The sequence below is a fragment of the Achroia grisella genome, unplaced genomic scaffold, assembly GCF_030625045.1.
Source record: "Achroia grisella isolate CSIRO2021 unplaced genomic scaffold, CSIRO_AGI_Agris_v1 utg516, whole genome shotgun sequence".
NCBI lineage: Eukaryota > Metazoa > Arthropoda > Insecta > Lepidoptera > Pyralidae > Achroia > Achroia grisella.
This window is the reverse complement of record NW_026712909.1, coordinates 1,019,596-1,041,556: the sequence shown is the minus strand read 5'-3', so window position 1 is coordinate 1,041,556 and position 21,961 is coordinate 1,019,596. Positions and strand designations below refer to the sequence as shown.

At 29.5% G+C, this 21,961-nt stretch overlaps 1 protein-coding gene across 2 annotated transcripts in view; it reads right to left on the bottom strand.

The window, feature by feature from the left end:
* The window catches only part of LOC131847164 (transcription factor hamlet-like), a 133,991-nt gene that overhangs the window by 70,464 nt on the left and 41,566 nt on the right, over positions 1–21,961 (bottom strand). For both annotated transcript variants that reach the window (XM_059196640.1, XM_059196641.1), the window contains exon 2: positions 21,370–21,417. In XM_059196640.1, the coding sequence (XP_059052623.1) occupies positions 21,370–21,417 (48 nt within the window). The remainder of the gene's footprint in view (positions 1–21,369; positions 21,418–21,961) is intronic.

Below are 21,961 nucleotides of genomic sequence, written 5' to 3'. Positions count from 1 at the left end.
AGTATCAAACATAACATTGTACACTTTGCAAATAAAACATATTTATATATATAGTAGCATTTGAATAAAAAAACGTTTTTTTTTTAAGTAACCCTATTAGGTAGTCAAAATATATTCACGTTAAAAAAAAATTATGTATATTCAGTTTTTTTCCTATCTATATATAATATATACCTTATAATTTAAAAATATCCTACCCAAATAGATATATTCTTAATTTATAAACATTGTAACGAAATGAGTTTTAGTAGGTCTTACCAGTAGGAAGATCTAAAAGTGTAAATATTTATTTTAGCTACATATGTGCTATCTGTAGATCTATAAAATAAACAATAATATCATAAATAAAGCAAACAACAAACTTCTGATTATCCTTGATCCAAACGGATAACATTCATAAAGATATGAAAATTTGTTTAAAATCCTACAACATGTCAATTAGTACTACTGTACTGAAGTAAATAAATGGTATGCAAATGTATGCAAACTTTCAGATACTTGTATAGATATGTAGAGAAGATATAACTACATATCTATCTTTACAAGTATTTGAAAGTTTGATTTTGAAGCAAAGACTTATGATGAATATAAGGTAAATCATATTCAACAGTGAATTAGAAAATATTGAATTTATAATAAATAACATAATTTAATTTTTAGATAACCTGCCAGTATTTACTACGAATCATGATTACTATACTTATTTATAATTCAGTATATATTAATAATCGTAACTTTCTTATGTAATATAATGTTTTAAATTTGACGCGGTATTTATTTATACGTATAATTAGTAAAAATCACGGGTAAACTGTTTACCCGTGATCATGGTAGTTGAAACACTGCCCAAATATCGGGAACTCAGCAAATAAATATAAAACGTGGTAATATTCCGTGATTTTTACTAATTATTTCTTATGTAACATGAAAATTTATTACTATGTAACTAGCTCATCTCAAAGTTCTGTGCATTGGTAGCTTTATTTTTTCATATCTTTCTTTCTATAGATCAAGCTGCTTGAAGGTTGTAGTAGGTGACTTCAGCCTTCAAGCAGCTTCAATTCTTAATGTCTATAACCAACAGAGAGAGATTAGAACGTAAATTACCGGATAAGAGACATCACATCTTAGTCTTATGGATATAAACGCATGAGTGGCGCAATGAGCGTCCAATACGTGTGTGAGTGGTCTCCTACATGCATGGTATGCAGGCAGCAGTTACCACTTACCATTAAGAGGCCGTCAATGTGTTTGCCATTAGCAAAACATAAAGTCTTGTATGTAATATTGACATTATCTATCTGTGTACAAAATTTTACTTAAAACAATCTAGTAGTTCATAAAAATAACAAACATAAATTCATCCATAATCATAAATTTTTGCATATGTAATATTAGTAGGATGTTATGCACTTCAGTTATTTACTAAATTCAATGTCACTGTGTCTACATACAAGTATATATTTACCTGTTGTCGTACCTTCAGTAATAACTTCAACATGAATTATAGGAAATTAGATTTTATTACGTAAAACTAAAGCTATCAAATACTATAAAAGTCGGTACCATGCCTTATCTATAAACAGTCAAGTTCCTATATCCTCGTCACGCATATAATAAAATCATGTAGGAGTATGTAATTAAATATTTTGAAAAAAGTATTTGTCCACGATATTATTCTAAGACCAAAAACAGTGTTTGGAACTTTTGTCTACCTATACATACATATTTAGCATAATAATATTATTTATGAACTCCGACGAATTAAATAATTTTCAATGCTAACAAGTTATCCAGTGGTAATGGGGAAAAAAGTATAAAGAAAAATACTTGTAAATAACTATTTAAGTTTAAAATAGTTTTGTCATCTGCGATTGTAGGTATAGGCTAATATCGAAAGCGGCTTAACGAATTTCTATATCTATTGTTTTCACTGATATATTGTATCAAGCTTCTTGTTGTTACAAGAAGTGTTGTTTTGTGTTTATTTAATTCCAATCGATTCACGAACAGAAAAAATTATAACTTGGGTCTTTTCTGTTATCCGTGACTTCGTTGCTATTTTCTCATTCTAATTTTATTGCATCCATTCAGTTTAGACGTTCCAAAGTAACAGATATACATAGTTTGACATTTATAAATTTATAAAATTAGTAATTATGACGCACGCATACAAAGTCGCGGGCACAGCTAGTTGTCATTGTTAATGAAGTAATAAGTCAAACAGATATCGTGCACATTCGGCGGCAGTAAATCATATTTGATCGAGAGCAGCGATGCATGCCTGAATGCGCGTGATCCCTGAAAAATTGCTTATTTTAAAACAACATTACTCCCCGCTCCAGATACTGTAACCGAGTATCAATATTACAGTATACAAAAATTGAAGCATATGTTTTATTTATAATTCTAGCATTATTATTATTGAAACCAGGCGTCAAGTATATATTTCTATCGGATATACCAAATTATAAGATCCGACAAGAACAAAAGTGACTGAATCGAAGAAACACTCGCTCATTTACTAATCTCCATGATTATTATAATTTAAATTGAATAAGAATTAAGGTACAATAAATTAACAATTCGTAACAGCCCATATTTTGATATAATCGTAAGTCATAAAAATATCAAAAAAAGCGATACGAGTATATATAACAAACGATACTTGCATATAATTTGTGTGTTCAATAACTTATACCTCAATTATTTCGATGTTACAATACATAATTGACTAAATTACAATTCTGAGTCCCCACATTAAAGAACCGCTGAAAAGAAACGTAGGGAAAATCGAGGATTGTTAACTTCAGAAATATCCAGACCATTGTGTGTTAATTAATTTAATATCAACATACATATTTAGTTTTCATATAAATTGAAGCATAGAATTTATCTTTTCATACTATACTCAATTGATTTGGTTTTTATTTCAACTATCGTCAATGAAGGATCTTCAAATTCATCTAAGGACATTGTTAGAATTATTATCCTTTCATATCATGATAACTAATTTACCAAATTTAGAATAATTTCCGTTTCATTGATAATAATCACACAAATAGGTACTCTAATAAAATCTCAATTCAAATTTCCAGACTACTAACAAATACAGTATCAATCTAAAACGAATACATTTTGTGAGCCGGGTGAACCCTCATGCGAACGTAGATCCATATATCATTCAGTGCTCATCGCGTTTTTAATAAAAACCCGCGCCAGCCATTGTTTACTGTTTGCAAATTTATTGTTATCCCAATTTAAAACAATGAATTATTCTCTGTACCCTATAGATGTTTTTGAAATTATACACTCTTAGGTATACATAAAAATGTATAAATTATTTGTGAATATAAAGAAGGGGATTGCTAATAATGGGAGTTTCCATTCTTGTTAGCAATGTACCATGTCAACCCCCACGCGGTTCCCCATCGTTACGTATGATAAAGTAACAGCGATAGGAATATTATATATACATATATATATATATATATAATATTTTTTCCTATTTGTTCGTGCACTTACAAATTTTAGTATATGCACTTTATAGTATTATTAAGTAGGTTTTATTTTCAATGTCCTAGTTATTTTATTAAACAGACAAAAAAATATACTACTATTATTCTTAAGGAATCGATTTATATTACTTCATCTGCCTCTAAATTATAGTAATTATAAACCATGGGTGTACTTCAAACCTCTCAGGTTGCTGTCCAAATATACGTTGGGGTCCGTTATGGGTCGCCATCAATAGAATTCTATCGTCGAAGTCGGACCCCATATCTATTCTTCATGCCCCTACTTAAAGAAACAGATGGCTATACAAAAATGTGCCTTACGTGGTTACAATTAAATATCTTTTTGTATAGAAATGTTTTTCTAGAATACCTTTAAAAGTCGAGTGTCTACTAAAGAAATCGTCAATAAACAAAAGTTTAAGTTAAATTAATGCTCTACATCTAAGTAGAAATATATAGTATGATTTTTTTATTTCATTACTCTAATATGGGTATATAATAAATTAATATTTATTTATATATAATAAAAAGTAAAAAATCATTTGAATTCAATGTAAATATTCGTAATAAGTACAAATAACTATTTACGATAACATACAAAATTATTCTTTTTTTTATTAAACTACCTTTGTATTAAATAAAGTGGTTTATGTTTAATTATATTTTATGTTTAATTTTCTATTTAGGCCCTAATTATACTGATACTTAATATAGGACGCATTAACAAAACGCATTTAAAACTTCAAATATGTTATATTTATATTTTATAGTCAAATTTATTATAAAATTAAATAATGAACACCATGTAGGACTAAGAAAAACAGAAAGCAACTCATGATGAAGCCCTTGAAATAATAAAAGCATCACCGTACACAGAAGTCATTGGGTAGCGAATAGTACCGCGTATATATCATTGTTTTCAACCCCAAACCGTTCAGAACACAAACGACAGCCTGATAAAATCATACTCCTGAATAATACAACTCATTCGACGACTCTTTTATAGATATTTATCGTCTGGAAATCTTACGATTTTTATTAATTATATTATAGTTACTACGTGGAATTAGGAGCTTTAATGCAAATTTTTAAATGATTTGTTCTCGGTTTTGTGAAAAGATAGAAATAGTACTGTAGAAATAGTTAAATATATAATATTTATCATAAATATATTTTTTTGTACTTGATTTAAAATATTTACCGAGTATCTTTAAATATGTTTATAAATATTTTGTATAAACTATTTACCTGATTGTATAATGAATAATGTTAAATATATATATATATTTCTTCAACAAACAATTAACAGGTAAACTAGGTCAATTGAAAATGTTTTGTAAAACATCTAAATCTATTTCGTAGTGGATCTTTTAGATTATTTGGTACTAGAACGTATCTCCAATATTTCAATTATTAGACAAGTACGATCACATTATTACGCCATACATTATTAGCTACTACTGTAGAAAAGTTTATCATTTTTTGTATATTTTTTCTATCTTAGTACAATCTGCTACTATAAAAAATAATGTCATTTTGCAAACAAAATATGACACTGAGGGGGTCACGCACGTCATTACCCCTGTTGCTTCGCCCTTTTTTTATTTTTTCGTTTTTTTCCAATTTTTTCGCACTGTAGTCGGCTTTGTGAGAAATTTCGCACGGTTCGTTATGACAATCAGTATGTCAAGTCAATTTGAATGTACTGCTAATTTTGGTTTCGTGAACCCTTTGATGTTCACAATGACAATGTTAGAACTATCTGCGTAGGGTATCCCTATCTTCTACCTGTCTATAGATATCAAAAGGGTTGATCTTTCCTTGACCTTTTGACATGGTGGGGTTACTTTTTTGCGAATTGTGTGAATCTGCGGAAAGATAGTTTTAATCAATGCCAATTGTTACCTCGACCTATATCTCTTCACCTAAGAAATATCGTCCTTTACTTCTTATAAATTATTATCAAGATGGTAGTTTAAGTATTAAAGCATACTGAATGATCCTGGATGTGTATTTTTTTTAACAGTCTTCGTAGTCTTTTTTTTTTACTGACATGATAAACATTTCTTATCTATTGCTTGAACCGTGTAAACAATATTTCTAAAACAGTCTCAAGATTACGTTATGTAGAACTTTCTTAAGGAGTACATGATTTCTTCTAGATAACGTCTAGACATCGTGTAGTCCATTTACCCCTTTCTTCAGATTTAAATAAGATTCCATACGTTAAAATACAAATAATATGGATATTACAAAGTACTATTTGTAAAGGCACCTACTGTGATCCATAGGTGTTCTCGACTTTTAAAATGCTAAGATTTATTCTGTTTTGAAAATATAAATTCAAACTTAAATGAGTTGTGATAGAGACCAAATTTGGATGACGAAAATGAATAATGGAATAGCCACAGGGCGTATCTGTTTTGTCAAGGAAGTCATGTGAATAAATCCACAAATCCTTTAGCAATTATCATTTGAATGACAATAAAAGTCATGTTATAAGGGGATATGACAATATAAAAAACACAATAATCTCTCAGGTCTGTATAATTGAATAAACATTAACAACTAACATCTTAAATAATCCAAATTTTTCACTGTGAACTACTACAATTAATGGTGTTAAAGGAATATGATTATATTTATTTCTTTACGCAAAATTAAAATGTCTGTATTGTCTCGAGAGAAAGGATAAAATTATCCTAAATATTAACCTAAACTGTATATCAAATTGAATAAAAAATGTCTAACTCTCTTACAAACTATCAGATTAATATTAGTAAACGCCATAAGGAAGTAAGTATCACAGTCTATGCGTAGATGTTCATTCATTTATAGTAGGACAAACAATTTATCTAAAACTTAAATAATTGTAATCAAAATGAAATCATCTTTAGTGCCTAGTGGAAACCATGTTGACTGTATGATTAATTAAACAGTTTTTAATTAATCACAATCGACATGGTTTCGAATACGCCTGACTAGATTACAAATAAAATAAAATAAAGGAACTCAAATCTCTTATTCAACACTACGTAGAAAATTATCACTGATATTCTATTTCTCGCATGTCATTTATTGTCATTCGCATCTACTGTACGTGAGATAGTTGTTGTAAAACAGTTATGACAATTACTAACTACACCCATGACTTTGTCTGCAATTTTACAATTGACAAAAATACTTTACTTTGATAACTTTACAACATTTCCTTGCCAAAATAAAAGTTAATAAGCTGTAATAAAACGTAATTATTTCTTTGAGTCAGTATCAACTCAATTAAAAAATTCTTTAAAATCTGTTCGGCCCTTTTATCGGCAAGTAGGAAAATCACTTTTGCAAAAAAACATCTCAGTATTTTCAAAACACACAAAATATATATTAACACAAAAGATATATATTAAATAAATATCCATTCTGAAAAATAATCCAAAAACTATAGTAGTACAAATCGAAATTTGAATTAAGAATATATCTATTTGGAGAATGTCAGAAAAAAGTTATCACGAAGATCATGAATAGATATAACTAAGCGTATCATACCCACATTTGAATTTTTATTTAAGTTCCCCTAAATAAAAACTTTATTTTAACTTAAGGACTTAAGTAAAATAAATAACTACTACAGACATATTACGGAAAATTCAATGTAATAGTATATTATGAAAATGTTAGTACAAATTATTATTTCAATATCTTTAAAGCTAGGTACATATCTAACTTCTGCGTTCACAGTGTATTTTCTATATTTAATAATACAACATTGAGATCCGAACAATAGTATATATGGTAAGCGCATTATGACAATAGGGTGTATACCTACATATTGCCATACTCATAAAATTTCTACTACTGTACATTAGTCTATAGCCAAGACTCGGTGAGGTTTGGGGGGAGGGGGCAGAGGGAATAAGATCGAATACTGACTACTTATTTAAGCAGGTAGTGTAACTTTTTTAGTCTTTTTAACCTCCAAGCCTAGGTAACGACAACAAAATAATTTTATATAAATATATTTATAGATTCAGTAATTTGAACTAAAATAATAAATTATATTTTGACTTATGGGCTGTTCCGTGCTTTGCCCAGCTCCAGAAAACAAATCAAGGTTACCGAAAAGTCCATCATCTGTAATCTATAAAATCACTTTACAATCCGGAATGGTATTGTTATATTTACCAAAATACAGAATTCAGACGGATTTGATATCACTTTCTCCAACTATCTGATGAAGTGTCATGATAACATACTAGAATAATCATAATAATAAAATCACCGGAGACAAAATAACATCTCTGAAGATTACGTGCGTCACAGATAACCATATCAAAGAAATACTCATGATATTGTAGTTTCCGGAATCGGTATGCATTTACGAGACGTACATATAAAAATGTATAAACTAGAAAATTGAAAACGCACATTAAAATGACACAAGTATTTTTCTTACTACATCCTAAAGCATGCAATGTGATTATAGATAGGTACAATAAGTTATATATTTATAAATCTTTACTTAATAATATAAATGATATTAATAATAAAACTTAAAAAAGCTAATTAATATATGTATGTTAATAGCGTAATGTAGTGTACACCATTCGTTCAATCATTCAAAACATGCCTGCTTATTCTGGTTAAAGTTCGTTAAAAAGTTGATATTTTGTCTCCAGTTCTTTAGCTCGGAGCTAAAGACGCCAAAAGACAGTTATCACAAAAAATTTGAACCGAAGTCAAACAAAAATCAAAGTATAAATCAAAACCAATTTTCGGCTATGGTATCCGTTTCGGTCAGATTAATTATTCTATAAAATAATCAATCTCAGAGACAGTTTTCATAATAAATCACAAAATATAAGTAACTATGCATGAACTTGTCAATGACCAAGTACACAAATTGAATACATTATAATGTTTCATTATATGAAAAAAATATATATTCTTATCAATTCCACAATATCAATACAATGTAATTTACCTCAAAGACAACGTCGAATTCCCAAAGAAACATCCACTACGCCCATCCACCTCCTACGTGGTAGACAGATCGATTTGTGGCTACAAGTGACAAACTTTTTCAAGATGGCGCAAGGGGGACAGGGGGATATATCAAGGGGGGATGCTCATATTTTTTACTGTCGATGTCGGTCGGGGTGAGCACTGAAGCCGATCGGTACAGCGCTCTCCACTCACTGGGCCTCTTAAAAGGCTCTAAGGACGTAGGAACACGTAGGTACATATGAATGTTGTTCATGTATACAACGCAAGGGATCTGTGAGTGACTGCACTTTTACGTCGTGGTGTCAAGTTATACATACGTTACGGTCTTGTCCAATTAAAAGACATTTAAGATCTGCTCTTAACATTTTTAAATTATTCTAAAGTTTCACAGTAAAGAACACTATTATTACTAGTTCTGGAAATTGAATTTAAATTAATATATTATATATTTTGGATAATAAATACCTACTTACGGAAACCGAAAATAACGGGAAAATATTATTACAGCTTAATAACTACGTCAGTAGAATAATTACTGATTAGAAAAAATATAATAATAAAGTTTCATTATAAATATTGTTAGACTCATTTGGACCTAACTACATATACCTTACTAAATCTCATATGATTTTTTCACCAAATAAGTGTAAGAAGGTATGTCCAATTAGAAGTTATATTGGATTACAACTTCTGTAGTTTGTTTGTAGTTTACAGTAGAAGTGAAGAACATACCAGTTATATCAATCATAACAATACAATCTTTAATTCTGTTATCTTTCAATATTATATCTAGAAAGCCCAATCCATATAGATAAACAATGAAAAAACCTTGAAAATAAAAACGTAATAATAACTTTTGATACTATATTTTAATGCCTACAGAAAATAAATTAAATAGCAGGTTTTTATAAATACGGACTATGGCATGGCATTCAAAAACATGATAATATAATTAGTGAATATATAGAAATATATTCAACTACAGAATGTATCTAAAATATCAAAACTTGTCTATTAATTGGATACTCTGAATTTTTGTATGAAATAAAGATAAAAGAACAATAAAAAAGCAATATAGATTTTATATAGTCCTGAAAGAAGTTTGTCAACAATAAACAGTTTCTGTATCATCATGTCAAGTGTTTTAACAATACCACATTCGTTTCTACACAGTCTCTCTTTAATCCAGCAGAAGCTTCAAATGTCTTCTAAAACATTTTCTTTGTAAAATAGTTTAATATAAAATTTAAATATAAAATTAATAAATATAACTAGTAAATAGGTAATACTGTTCTTGTAGAGAATTTCTAATTTTAACATTCATAGTACTGATAATTTATTATCTGATTGCACAAAGATTGAGTACGTAGCGGTGTCTATGTTGATGGTCGCATGCCTAATCCTTGTTAATATGTATTTACTTAGAACGACATTTATTTAAAAGAGCAACACGCAAGTTTCTTGCTAATTCACTGTGATGAGTCTGCGTTCCGAATAAGTGATAGAATAAAATAATGTGACTAGTGAACCAAAGTGCTTATATTAATTTTATTTGAATAAAGATTTATTTATATTTCTACACAAATCAAGGTTCTTGCATTTTTTAAGTCTTTGTCAGTCTGTGATAAAATAAATAGACATTATTATTACCGCACAGATTTTTACATGCATAAGATAAGTTATTGATATCAATACTGAATACGCACGACGTACATATATTAGAAATTGTTAATATGAAACCGCAAAGGTAAATACCCAGTTTGCTCTATTTCTGTCTTTATAGCTTACGAATGTTATTCTGAGATACACGATACATGGAGCTTGATTATGTACTTAATACTGTTGCAATGGTTTGTTATTTTAAACACAAGTATATATTGCGATTAACGGTCTGTGTATGTGTCTAGCGGTATAGATATTGATTTTTTTATAGTAAAGTATATTCTTAACATAATTACTAGTTTTGTCGGAAAGAAAAAGATACATTATAGGTAGTCACGATGAAAAAAACTTAACAAAACAGTTTACAATTAGCATTATATCTATGCAAAACAGTTTTAATTTAAGGAAGCACGGTTACGTCAGTAAGTTAACAATAAATTATATTAAACTAACTACTAGATAAGTAATCTGTGAACAAGCACAATGTAGGCGAGTGAAATTAAACAAACATCCTTTAACTGTTTACTTGCACGCTTCCCGTTAAAAAGGATGTAACTATGAAATTAATGATACTTAAAATGAACTAGTTTTTTGATGTTTCGTTAAAAATATAGTGATATAACCACATAGTGAGTAAGTAAATGAGTATGTATTTTAAATGTATATATTAGATTTCAATATTTATTACAATCATATATTTGCATTTGTAAACCTTTTTATTATGTACCTAACTTTTGTGAAATACTTTTAACAAATTCATACTAATAATTTACCTGATATACCAAGCAAAGCCTCTCGCTTCCTCTTCCGGGAAAACGGTCATGAAGGTAATTGATAAGACCATACACATAGTAATGTAAAGCTTAAGTACTAAATATGATTTTATATTGAAATATTACTTATACACTGATATTAAACAAAATAATATTATTAATTAATGCTCTTGTCTATTATGTAGTAAAATTGCAGACGTAGTTTGTAACAGTGTGAATTAAAAAAACAACAAAAACTAAGTTAGACCTCTCAACCCTGTAGCTACAAGCAATGTACACAAATCCGTCCGCAGCTTGAAATTAATTTCACATAGCCTCCGGGCTTGGGGGGCGAGCTTCTCCTGCTTCCCAAACCGCAAACCTAGAGACACGTGCAATGCGGTTGCGGATAATCATGTTTTAGTATGTACACAGCCTTTAGCGGTTTTGATTAGTCCATTTGAATTCGCTTTACACTACAATGATTACATAATTAGATACCTATTATTAATTAATAATGAGAATACTGACACTGATAGATATACCATCATAAAATTTTCAATAATTTTACAATTTATAGTATTTCTTCGCAGAGCCCGCAACTTCATACATAACTTTTTTGTTTATAAACCGATTGGTATAAAACAATCACACAATGGTGACAACATTATATAAAATGTTGTAAGAGCAATTGTATTAGAGGTAACTATTCATTATTTGTAAAATTAACTATAGCATTCAGAGAGACACAAGACAAGTTACAAATAACGTGTTGAATTGAATGATCGTTAATATTATAAACGCGAAAGTTTGCGAGAATGGATGCATGTTTATTACTCTTTCACGCAAAAACTACTGAACGGATTGATGATGATGATTCTTTAAAGTAATTAGCTTATACATCAGATTAACATATAGGCAATAATTACATACATAAATTTCACGCGGGTGAAACTGCGGGCACAGCTAGTATATATGTAATATTACAGTATTCTGGTATATTAATTATGGTCATTTGTTTGACAAAACATGTATATAATTTGAATACTTCATTAGCTTTATACATTACTGGTTAACAGACAGCGTTAGACAATAATAAAGCGCACCAGTTAGAATCTCCCCATTAAACTCGAACGATCAACAAAGGGGGGTTTAAAACAAAAAGAACAAAGGCGAAAAACAATGGACACAGTTTAATGTGAGAGTTTGTACCCATTATGTTCGAATATGGGAAGAACCAAGCGGATAAAATCATTATAATTCAAGCAGTTCCATTTGACCGTTATAGAATTTTGCATAAGTGGACGTTCAAGTGTAATATGAAAGTATTTTTAAAATTTATTATTTAATATATTCTATAGTGGTTTTTCTTTTAACAGATCAGGGTAAAAGTAATATGCTTTAACGATGTTAAAAAGATATTTCTTTCATTTTTGAATGCGTTTACTGTTAAAGTCCTTTAACAACAATTCCGCACTAAGTTCAAGACTTGTATCACAAGCATAAGACAACTTTATAGACAGAATTATAAAAGGATATATATAAAAATACCTATATCAGTATATGGCTGTAAAATAATTAATATTTGCATTATTCCTGTGACGGTTATCCCAAACAGGGCAATCAGATGTATATATAGTACTTCTCTTGTTCACAATTGCGGTAATAAGTAAATTACGCGTAGGTATTACCGCAAATGAACATGAGAACTTCTTGTTTCAGTCTACCTAACTTTGTTTATATTGTTTTTGACATTTTGCATAAAAACTATACAAAAGTATAATAAATCACAAAAGTGTTAAGAATATTTAGATAATAAATTGGAATAAATAACGTTACATGTAAATTGTTTGTATTGACAAAACATGTACGCGTATTATAAAAGAAGATTGTCATTGTACGTACTTAGTAGTAATCAACTCTATCTGTCTTTAGCTCTATATCTAATAGGTGTGTCGTATATTAATACTTTTATCTATGAATTCAATGCATAGATTATAACTGATTAGATAACCGATCAAACTAACTTGCTATAAATACTATAATAATAAATACGAGAGGTATATATAAATACCTCATAAAAACATAACATTGGTAGAAAAAAATATTAATGTAAAAATAGTCATACACTATAATTGTACTCAATACGACCGGATTAAATATTTCATAGTACCTATAGATATTGATAAACTCTTTAAATATTGTTACTTTTTTGTATTCTTCAATCAACATTATACATCAAAATTATATATGTATATATATCACTTCACTGCGTTTACCATTGTAATATTTATCCCTTTATAAATAGGTTTACTGCTTATTTTTACAATAATAAAGGGCTAGAAAGATTAGTAGTTTGGTTTAGTATAATCATAAAAACAGTAAGTGATTCGTCGTAAGTTTTTCAATTAAATATTTCAAATATGTGTTAAAAATTTATAACCCTCTCTAATAATAATGTAGTCATTTTTTCGAATCTAATATTAATCGTCCTTAATAATAATTAACCACTGTTTGATCATAATAAAAATTTAATGTTTTTCCTTGAACTAAATATACTAGAGGAAAATCGCAAATTAGTTTGTAAAAATACATAGATGATAATAATACAATACAAGTATTTACTGAAATATTAGATAACGAATACATATGTATAGCTCCAAATGATAATTTCAACCCAACCCAAGAATTACTTTAACATAACCTATAAAAAAAATTATATGACTATTTTCCGCTCTTGTGAATATCCCAACTTTTGCGTTAGGGTTGTCAAAACCGAGCCTCCCCTACAATAGTACTAACGCATAAATGCCCAAAACGATAGAAACCCCACAAAAGGCTGAGGCACTCCACGTCTCTCGACGTAAACGCTTTAACTATGTCCCAACCCCATACTTCAGGATTGCTCACTCCACTTGTCTCCAAAAACCCGTGAACACTTCACGGGATTTTATATCTAATCGCTGGAAAATAAGAGCGAAATTCGCTAGCTACTTTTAAGATAATGATGGCACTTCAGCCGATGGTTTTGATATTGCTTCTAATTGGTAGCGGTCCTCAAGCTAAACTGTTGCACGCCTCGCCCGTTATGGATATGGCGTATAAATATATAATGTATTGGAAGAACTTATTCTATACCATATATGTAGGTACTATTTAATAGCAAGGGGTTAAGGCACAGCTTTATACATTTAGGAGGAACTCAGTCATACAGACACGGACAGAATAAGTGTATGTAACATAACTCTTAACTTCTTTATATAATTTAAATAGCAAACTAGATGGACGACCAGCCTATTGTTAGGCGATAATCAATGCCTTTATAAATGTTTATATATGTAATTTCACTGCCCAATCTGACCCTAAAACCGAAACCCGGCTACAGTCTACCTCTGCCAAAATAATCCAAAAGAGCTGCCAAATTTAAAATGCTGCTTGAATTACAATTATGTTTATTTCAAGTGGGCCTACTTGTTGGACAAGATTCACAAATAGGGTTATATACAGAAATTGGTTGGAAGGCGCTATCATTATGGAGCAGGTCCACTTTTGTTGATTTCGCCAGTTTTCTTATATTTATACGCATTGAACCTGTGAATTCTCCAAGTACACCATACACCCCATAGAGCGAATGTATGATTTTTAAAGCATATTGTTTGTATTTGAGGTGTTATTTTCTCAATACTAGGATTTGAGTTGAAAACATGTATTATAAGATTATAAAGATAGTACTTAAGCCTTAGATTAATAATTGCTCCGTATCGGTAATTGTTTTAGCAAATTGGGTCTAAAGGCCACAAAGAGAGTAACAAAACAAAATATATAGTTTATTACTATTGATGTATGAAACCCAAAAAATCATATTTTGAATATATTACTAGCCAAAAATAATATTTATAAAAAACATACTCAAAACAGAAAAAGATTAGTAACAAGAGGCCTGGCAGAATTCTTAGAGTTAACATATAACCACTACTTTTGTTTTTCACTTAAAACAAGGAAATGCAGCCAGATTTCATGACGCCATCCATGTGAAGGAATTATATTATTTTGTAAATAGTATTTCTTTTTTATACATAAATAAATATATATTATATTTTTAAAAATGGATATCAAACATTTGTTCTGACTTGTAATGGCGGTTACTTGTCTGCTTACCGAGGGACTAAGTGACGCTGTGATATTTATTCTGGGTTATTTATTTATTTGTTAAATATATAAAAGTTCATGACAATAAAACAGTATATAAATTCTCTATATATAAAAAATCAAATTTGACATAATACAATTAATTGAAAATGTGAACTCGCAGTTTTGCGATTATATGAAGGCAGTGTTTGAATTGAGTAGCGACTGCTAAGACAATCTAATTTAATTAGCAACCGCATCGAATCGAGTGGAGGCGAAGCGAGCGATTTGAGCGTTATGAGCGGTGAGGCGCTTATTAGCAAGGCCGGTTTATCGTCGAGCGTGCTCCGTGGCGCATTCCGAAAGCTCCGGCCCACGACCATGTTTTACGATCGCATTAATGACACACGGTTATAATACAACCGCGACCGGGAAGGGAAGTAAGTGACATTCTAGATAAAAATGGATTAAAATAGCATTAAAATTGATTTTAAGTCAGTTGTCAATAAAAAATCGATTATTAGTCAATTTTTATTGGCAACTGACAATACGTCGCCTAAACATGGGAACGGGACTGGTCAACCTCTTCTGACCTGTTAGCCTTAGTGTTTTTAGGTCCACTAGTCTAATGTAAAAATTGTGTGTGATAAAAACCGATTGTTGATTAACCATTCAATAAGCAATGTTGAAATACATAAATAATTTTTTTTTTCATAAGGAAATGAGGAAAAGGCCGATTCACGACCGGTTTTATTGCGGTCGATATGAGTGCACGATACTGATAACATTTATTTTGTGATTATCACTTATTTTTATTTCAATGTCCTTTAATATGGTAAGTTCTGGAAAACAACATCATAAAAGCAGATAGTTGTATTTAGATATCTCCAGTTCAGATAAATAATTCGATTTTAAAATCATTTTACAGAAACCTTATGTTTCTGTGATTTCAAGAAGAAACCTTAGTTACTGTCTGTTAAATAATACTTATTTGACGGGTAATAAATAACTCTGGACAATTAACATAGCGCCATCTCGGCCCAAGCTAAGCAGAGCTTGTTCTGTGATATAACTACTTAGATATTTTTTTTATAAATACATACGCATGAATACAAATGTTTGCACCGTGCAATCGAATCCGCGGCCATCGGAAGTTGACGGCCTCGGTGGTCTAGCTGTTTAGCCCATCTGCTGCTTTACTTCCGATTTATCTAAAGTATTTAGACCTTCTCAAATGTTTTCTACATTGATACAGTTATCCATAAGTATTATTATTAATAATATCTAAATAATTAAAGTAGTAGCATTAAAAAATAACAATGATGTAAAATATTTTTTATGTCATAGGTCATTCAGACAAAGCCGCATTAAAAACTACTACAACTTGACACCTACGTGTAATCCCTAATGTAAGTAGTATAGTGGGCAGTCAAGAAACTACTTATGTCTCTGTCTCTAAAGACACATTTGCAATATTAGATAAGATAATGATCATTATTACGATGGTTATTAGGTATCTAATTGTGTACAATCCACAAATAATTAATCTAGTAAATCGTATGCGGAATACATCAAAATGTTACGTATCAGCATATGATAAGGTTGAATAATATGTGTAATAATAATTCGTCACGTACTCGTATAATAGACGTAGGTAAGTACGTATGTACCTTTGTATTTTCCAATGTACAAATATTACAGTTTATACCCAGATAGTAATTTATATGAATGACTCATACGATTATAGAAATAATTTGCTTAAAGTGAACTCCATAAACCACGTGGTGATAAAGAAAGAATACATTTGTCAGGAATCCTTATCGTGCCCAAGATGTTATACAAACCTACTAGAGGCACAAAACACCAACATATCTTGTACCAACCTATGCGTAATCGCTCTTAATTACATTATTAATATTTTAAAACAAATCACTGTGTCGCGTATCTCGTCTTCAGATCCCACTTTTTTTAAGGTGCTTGTATATTAATCACCAGAGTAAGTTAAAAATTTCTACATTAATTTAGTGTTATATAACATGAAACTAGGGTCATAATATAAATTAATTCCATGAAACTAAATTCAAAACAGCTCCATATTACCATAGCAACATATCTCTAAAATAATGACCCCGTCATAAAAACTTTTATTATACTAGTTTCACCATTGCCTAAACTCACACAGTGTAGTACTAAACAGATTCGATTTCGTAAAACTATTACATGCACTGCAAAATTAGATGTTTATTCTTGAAACTTTAAAATATTTACACAGTTCATTGCATTAATTTAATTAAAATCGTGAAAGAAATTTCACTGCATTCGTCGAAACAAAACATTAAAAAAATTACAGGAACTAGCGGCAAACCCAACTACCCTATTATTGTATATGTCTACTGCCTAGACGAATCTAGAGTCTTCAAAAAAAGGAATGGGCTGTAGATTTTTATTCATCATTTAAGCAAATGATGAATAAAAATCTACAGCCCATTCCTTTTTTTACCTACACTATAATGGACACAGCATGGATATATGCAATATTCATATATAATTTAATAATATAAATTATCCATGACTATGATTCATTAGTTGAAATTGGAAAGGCAAACAAGCTTTCGGCTCACCTCATAATAAGTTGTAATTGTTTAAATGAACAATACTACAGACATCGTGTACTGAAGTCCGTGATACCGCTCATGAGTTGCAATTCCGGTAGCTTTAAATATTTGCTTCTTATCCTAGTCTTCGTACTTCAATCTCTACTGTTAAACAGTAGAGATTGAAGTACGCAGAAGACTTTGTACCCAAATTGGGTAGGCTGTAGGATTAAGCAAGAGTGTTATAACTTTTGTTTTAATCAATACTATTATTTAAATTATATGATATCACACTAAGGATACTGTAATGCCATTTATTTTAAATATATACAAAAAAGCAGTGTTTTTTTAAATCGTATTTCTTGTTATGTAACTTTATCTCAAACGAGATAACATTTATGAAAATTTTAATCAAACAAAATATTAGTACTAATAGCGTCGTAGATACTACTTTATGGGTGCATAAAGGTCGTAATTATGTTTTTATAATCATATAAGTTAGATTTGAAGTAAAATATATTGATACAGCGGATATTATCAATAGTTTTAAAGTTGAAACCTTAATTGCACATTCTAGGTAAAGTGTGATACAATTGATCTAATCTTTAAACCTTAAGCTTATCTATTTGTTCACAGAGTAAAAAAAGTAAAACTCATTCATATTTTCAAATATAACAAAAATATTTTCCATATATTTAAACATGTATTCAAAAGTGCTTGTAATGAGTTTATTTGAATAAAGATTATTTATATATTTTTTTTATTTATTTATTTACTTAATACAGAAAACATGTGTACTAATTTACTGAAGAAACGATGATATCCACAGAAGTATAAAACTGTGTTGCGAATATCGACGCACTCTACCTAGTTTATATCATTCCAAAAAAAATACATGCTATGACGTTGCCCATCACGTATTGTCTAATAAAATTTACAAAATATTTAAATTTGCCAATACAAAGAAAATTTAACTTATAAACAAAAAAAAAGAAACCATAATATGTGTGTGTGTGTGTCTATGTGTGAGAGAGAGAGAGAGAGTGGTCTATGATTAGTATACATTATTTTTGAAATCACAATATTTACGATACAAGTCAAGTTAATAAAGTTTTAAAAGATCTTCTTTTTCATAAGTTAAGTTTTAGAGCATACAACAGCTTACATTTGTAGTAGGATAGGGGATATATGTTCAATTCTTTATTCAACTTATTAGGTATACAAAATAGAACTGTATAATTTACTAAATCCAGTTGTTTTGTTTATTATATATATAGAATTAATGTTTATTTACATAACTTAATTGTACTACTAAGAACCTAAAATTAAAAAGCTTAAAACATATAATACAATAACTAAAATATATTATTACAAAGAGTCCCTTTAGGCAAAGTTCCGAAGATACTGGCAGCGCTCTCACTTTGAATGGCTAGACTAATTCTTTGTCCGAGGTAGCTGCCTAGCTATTTCTTTGTGATAGTACTAAATAGAACTTATGTGGTTATAATGACGACTAGCTATTGCAGTACGACAAAGATTTAATTTACATATTTTATAAGTTCTACGTCTTAAATTTGTATCATTTGAAACATATGGAAGCTGAGAATGTTTACGAAGCGTAATGTTTAGCACAAATAGTTGACGGACAGTTAAGACCTGGCAAATTGAATACAAATCTTCAGTAGGAAACAGAATTCGTTTTTTTGTCATTACCTTCAATACAGATCTTTGTGCTGGTTCAAGTCTCAGCAATATAGTTTTATCTGCTCCTCCTCAGGAGGTAATAAGTATGTAATAATTGATTGTACTAGTGCATGGTATACAGTTTTAAGGCAATTAAATCTATTTATATTTATAAATACAGTCAATAGCTCCTTAAACGCAGTTAAGAGCTCTAAAAATCTAAAATTGGTGAGGTATGATTTAGAACATTATCAAAATACAAAGGCAAACAGATCCTGATCAAGATACATACGTGACAAAATAAACAAAAATATGACAATTTGACAGAGACAATTTTATCAAAAAATTTTATAAAACGATTATTACCATCAATATAATAAGATAATGGTAATTAAATTCTATTCTATCTATAAGCTATGCAATGCTATCTATGTAATAAAATTATTTGCCTCAATCGTCTTTTTATATCAATAACATTATTAATTTACTCACGTCGTATTCTGATATCGAAGTTTACAATCATAATATATTTGGATAACAGGTAACATTAAAATAAAATCTACAAAATCTTTAGAAAATATTTTTATAAGTGATAAATATTATAATTAATTAAAATTTACGTGTTAGTTATTAAGTTAATGTCCATTTATTTTCATTGTTTAAAGAATACAATAGACTATTAGAGATAACTTTTTACTAAATTTTGTCAGATGGCGTACTTGTCTGACAAAAATTTGAATATAAGTAATAAGCTTAAATATTGAAATTAATTAAAATTTACGTGTTAGTTATTAAGCTTATGTCCATTAATTTTAATTGTTTAAAGAATACAATAGATTATTTTGGGTAACTTTTTTCTGATGAATATAATTTCGATCATAATTTGAAGTTATCAGTCAGAAATCTATTTATTAATATCACAAAATTATAAATATATTCGATGTAAAGATATATAAAGATAAAAATAATTGACATTTGGATATAAAACTTACCCCACGAACAGAATTGTATACAAGAGATTTTCTTCTCCAGCCTTCCTTTTTCGGTATGAAGACTGTTAATATCAGAACATTATCAACACCCCTAATTGGAGTCGGTATCCAAAATAAACGACTATCGGCCCTGACGAATATATCCATTACTGACTAAAATCTTCCTACTGCTATCTGAGATAGATAGAGACTAGATTATATCACGCAATCGACTGATAAATGTAATCGTAGTCTTCGATTATGACTTAGACACAAACAATTGATTGAGTCTGAGACGATGGACACGTGCCACGTAAATACTTCAATAAATATACAAACAAATAATCCTAGACAACACAAACAGACTGATCGAGGTAGTCATAGGTAGTCTACATAACGTCTGCGTGGGTACCTCAATGTCACCCATATCAGCTTCTAACCAACTTATTTTGTAATCTGCCTTCGGATTGATAAAGAAGTGAAATTATACAATATGGCATCTCATGGACATGAATGGCAACGCATGAGTTATATCACCGACGTCACATGATAACGTGATGTTCGTAGTTCTGTATGATATATGTAGACTACGGTTACCATTGGCCATCAGGTAGGCTGCCAACTTATTTCGAAATTTAAATTACATAAAAAAAAACAGCTTAAAATCTAGTATCATACCAAACGTTATATAGGTAGGTACAAATAAATCCACCCAAATCAATACGAACATTGATCTTCATGACAACAAATGTTTGCATTGTACTGGAAGTGAATCCGCTTCTAAGTTATTTAAAACAATAAATCATATATTATAATATCATTTAAATAAAAATATAAACCATACCGACATGTTGTACTTATTTATACCTATTATAGTATTTCAATATTTATACCTATAGTGCCTACAATTTTGAAAGACGATTGTTACTTTACGTCTAATCTATATAGATGGACTGGATTAAGGAGACTGGAACCTATTTAAATCAAAATTGATAACAGGCTGTGATCAGATAAAAATAAAATATAGTTTAATTATTCAAATAAATACCAAACGTATTACCTGCACTCTCATCATTATTAGGTGTAGCTATTCCCACTTCTTCAGAACCTGAAACAATGTATAGTAGAACCAATTATTATTTAAGTAATAAACTGTTTGTAAATACTAAAATGTATTTTTAATATAAAACATACAGAGACCTAAGCAGTTAAAAAAAAACCTTTTCATCTTTATTATACGTATCAGCATCATTAGTACCTATAAATAATAGTTTTTGAGAAAACTTAAGTACCTATATAAAGATGTGTTTAATAAATAATTATAAAATCTATTGTAACTAAAATCTGTTATGCTGGCACCGACTAGCACTGAAGAGGGTACTGCTAATACCTTCAATAAGTAAGAAAATTGGTCATGATTGCATATGTAAAGTATCAGCCACCCCACAAAGATAGTACTTAATTGGATAATTTATTATCAATTTTACACCCACTCGAGGAAACTCCTTGATCCTATGCGATTCACTAACAATTGTAGTACCAACTGCACGCTACATTCTGAAACCATAGTTTACGAACCAAATTACAGTCGTCAATTATGATTCAACGGCATAAGTACCTATAGAGTTAAGAGACTCGTAATACATAATATA